The sequence below is a fragment of the Stylophora pistillata genome, chromosome 6, assembly GCF_964205215.1.
Source record: "Stylophora pistillata chromosome 6, jaStyPist1.2, whole genome shotgun sequence".
Classification (NCBI taxonomy): Eukaryota; Metazoa; Cnidaria; class Anthozoa; order Scleractinia; family Pocilloporidae; genus Stylophora; species Stylophora pistillata.
The window spans coordinates 22,469,575-22,472,074 of record NC_142524.1 but is presented as its reverse complement, the minus strand read 5'-3'; the positions used below and the strand labels follow the sequence as shown (position 1 = coordinate 22,472,074).

The 2,500-nt window shown below is 39.1% G+C and overlaps 2 protein-coding genes and 1 pseudogene across 2 annotated transcripts in view; 2 read left to right on the top strand and 1 right to left on the bottom strand.

The window, feature by feature from the left end:
* Positions 1 to 327, bottom strand: part of LOC111330955 (uncharacterized) — a 1,241-nt pseudogene extending 914 nt beyond the window's left edge.
* The window catches only part of LOC148728833 (techylectin-5B-like), a 13,080-nt gene that overhangs the window by 9,868 nt on the left and 712 nt on the right, over positions 1 to 2,500 (top strand). Inside the window, exon 2 of the mRNA XM_088763319.1 lies at positions 2,001 to 2,405. Within this exon, the coding sequence (XP_088619445.1) occupies positions 2,001 to 2,405 (405 nt within the window). The remainder of the gene's footprint in view (positions 1 to 2,000; positions 2,406 to 2,500) is intronic.
* LOC148728834 (uncharacterized) lies at positions 608 to 1,994 on the top strand. Its single transcript, XM_088762980.1, has 2 exons — positions 608 to 631; positions 773 to 1,994. The coding sequence occupies exons 1-2, from the start codon at positions 608 to 610 to the stop codon at positions 1,337 to 1,339; spliced, it is 591 nt and encodes a 196-aa protein (XP_088619106.1). The 3' UTR covers positions 1,340 to 1,994.

The following is a 2,500-nucleotide window of genomic DNA, read 5'->3' as shown; positions in this document are numbered from 1 at the left end:
GTCGAGCCCAAACTCAGATGCATATTTCTTGGCATTTTTCACCATTGATCGCCGGCCCATCTCTTCTGATCTCTCCTCAAATCCCCTTACTATATCCATAGCGGAATCTTCATTAGTGTAGAGTCTTACTGCAGCCTTAACCTTAATTTTCTTTTACTCTCGTTCAAACACTCTTCAGCCCACGGCCCCCAAGCCCCCCCGGTAGATATACCCAAGAGGGTGCTGGCCCCCATTCTCGACGATAACCTTTCTTGCTTCTCTGTTCAGCCTTTTGAGTTCCGCCATGGGCCAGCACTGGGTGGGTATCAAGTAACTTAGCACCGGCATCGCAAACTGATTTGAAGCCTGCACCCTGTTGTAGTCTGAGAGCGGGCTTGTTCATATCAAAGATAGACGTTTTGAATAAGTCTTGCCTGCGATCTCGAGACTGAGATTATCATCCTGTTTAGTGCTTTCCATAACTCCAAGGAACTTGTAAAGTGACCCCTCACCCAAACTCTTGATAACCTCCCTTTCGCTGTCCCCAGCACTCACTGGCTCCTCGGATTCCAATGTCCCTCTTCTCACATCGGCCACTGAGCACTTTCTTTCGTTCCACTGAAGTCCTATGTGCTTCATCACTCCTCTCACAGCAACCATAACCCTCCTTAGCTTCTCTCTTGACGCTTCAAAGATCTTTAAATCATCTTGATAAAAAAGGTGAGTCACCACCTGTCCGATCGGCTTAGATAATCTGCAGCCTTATTATTATTATTACTATTATCATTATTAGAGACTTAGAGACTTAGAAGCTGAGCTTTTAGGAATTGTCTGCAAAGATGTGGAAATCGAACCCCCACTCCAAGACACGACAGGAGAGCAATTAAACAGTGGTTCCAACATGGCGCAAGATGCAAGGCTAGACATTCATGCTCGTGGTTTCTGGGAACACAATCGATCTGCAATTTTTGATATTCGAGTTTGTCACCCAAATGCTGAATCGTACAGAAACCTGAAACCGCAGCAGATTTACCGCATGCATGAGAATGAGAAGAAGCGTTCTTACTCAAGACGTGCTCTAGACATGGAACATGGTTCATTTACCCCTCTTGTGTTTACTTCGACTGGTGGAATGGGCCAAGAATGTTTCAGATATCACAGTCACCTCACAGAACTCATTGCAGACAAGAAAGGAGAACACTATTCAAAGACAATTTCCTGGATCAGGGCAAAAACTACGTTTGCATTATTAAGATCCGCCCTAGTCTGCCTAAGAGGATCCATAACAATTAGAAGGCCCAAATTGGATTTTACTAATATAGACCTAGATATTCAAAGTTCAGAGACTGCCATTTGTTAGTTAGTTTCTTTTTTTTTTATTTATTTTTTTTTTTAGATGATTTGTTAGTCGACATTTTTCATGTATTTGTTCGATTTTTTAAGGATTTTATCACAATTTGTAAATATTTTTGATGATTAGAGTGAATTATCGTTATCATAGTGTGTATCCTCTAGCTTTTGTCACATTTTTAGCAGACATTTTAACACATTTTTTTTTTCGATTTTCAAGCATTTTACAATAATTTTTGTTTTAATTTTTATGACTATGGTGAATGAAGTTTATTATCATTATCACTACTATCATTGTTATCATGATTGTCATTATTATCATTAATGTCATTATTATCATCATTATCATCGGGACCTTAAGCCAAAATTCAACAAACAGAGCGATTCTATTCGCGTGAAGCTGTTTGCTGAACACTTCATATTAATTAATTTTCATCCTTTTCACCGCTTATTTACACCTCATTTTTGCACATTTTTATTAGTTATTAGCTCTATTTTGTATATGCAAATACTTAATTTTTACTTTTATTCCATTGTTTCAGAAATCGTATATATGCGGAAATTTACTCTTGAACTAACTTGAAAATGACCGTGGAGCGAAACGTCATATTTTTTATCGCTCGTTTTTATCACTAAATTATCATTATTTTTTTTATTATTTATTTCATTAGTGCCTACGAACTGTGCCGAGGTGTACAAATATGGTAAAACAACTAGCGGTGTTTATATGATCAACCCGGATAATGCTGGACCCAGCTTTGCAGTGTTTTGTGACCAAAAAACTGCCGGAGGTGGATGGACGGTGTTTCAGAAAAGACTTGATGGCTCTGTTGATTTCGACCGTAGCTGGTCTGACTACAAGAATGGTTTTGGTAATCTCAGTGGCGAGTTTTGGCTCGGACTGGACAAAATAAGCCGCCTGAAAAATTCCTCAATGAAGCTTCGGGTCGATCTGGAAGATTTTGACGGCAGAACTGACTACGCCGAGTACGACATCTTTGCAGTGGCGAATGAAAGAACGAAGTACAAGTTGAGCGTTGGGAAATATTCAGATAGACTTTCTGAAGCAATTAAAAGTAATTCATTCAAAGTAACCAATTCTATTTAGTTGTTTTTTTGAGAACGACTCAGAAGTGTTTTGATCAATTATAAAGCTGTTGTGGACGGAGTG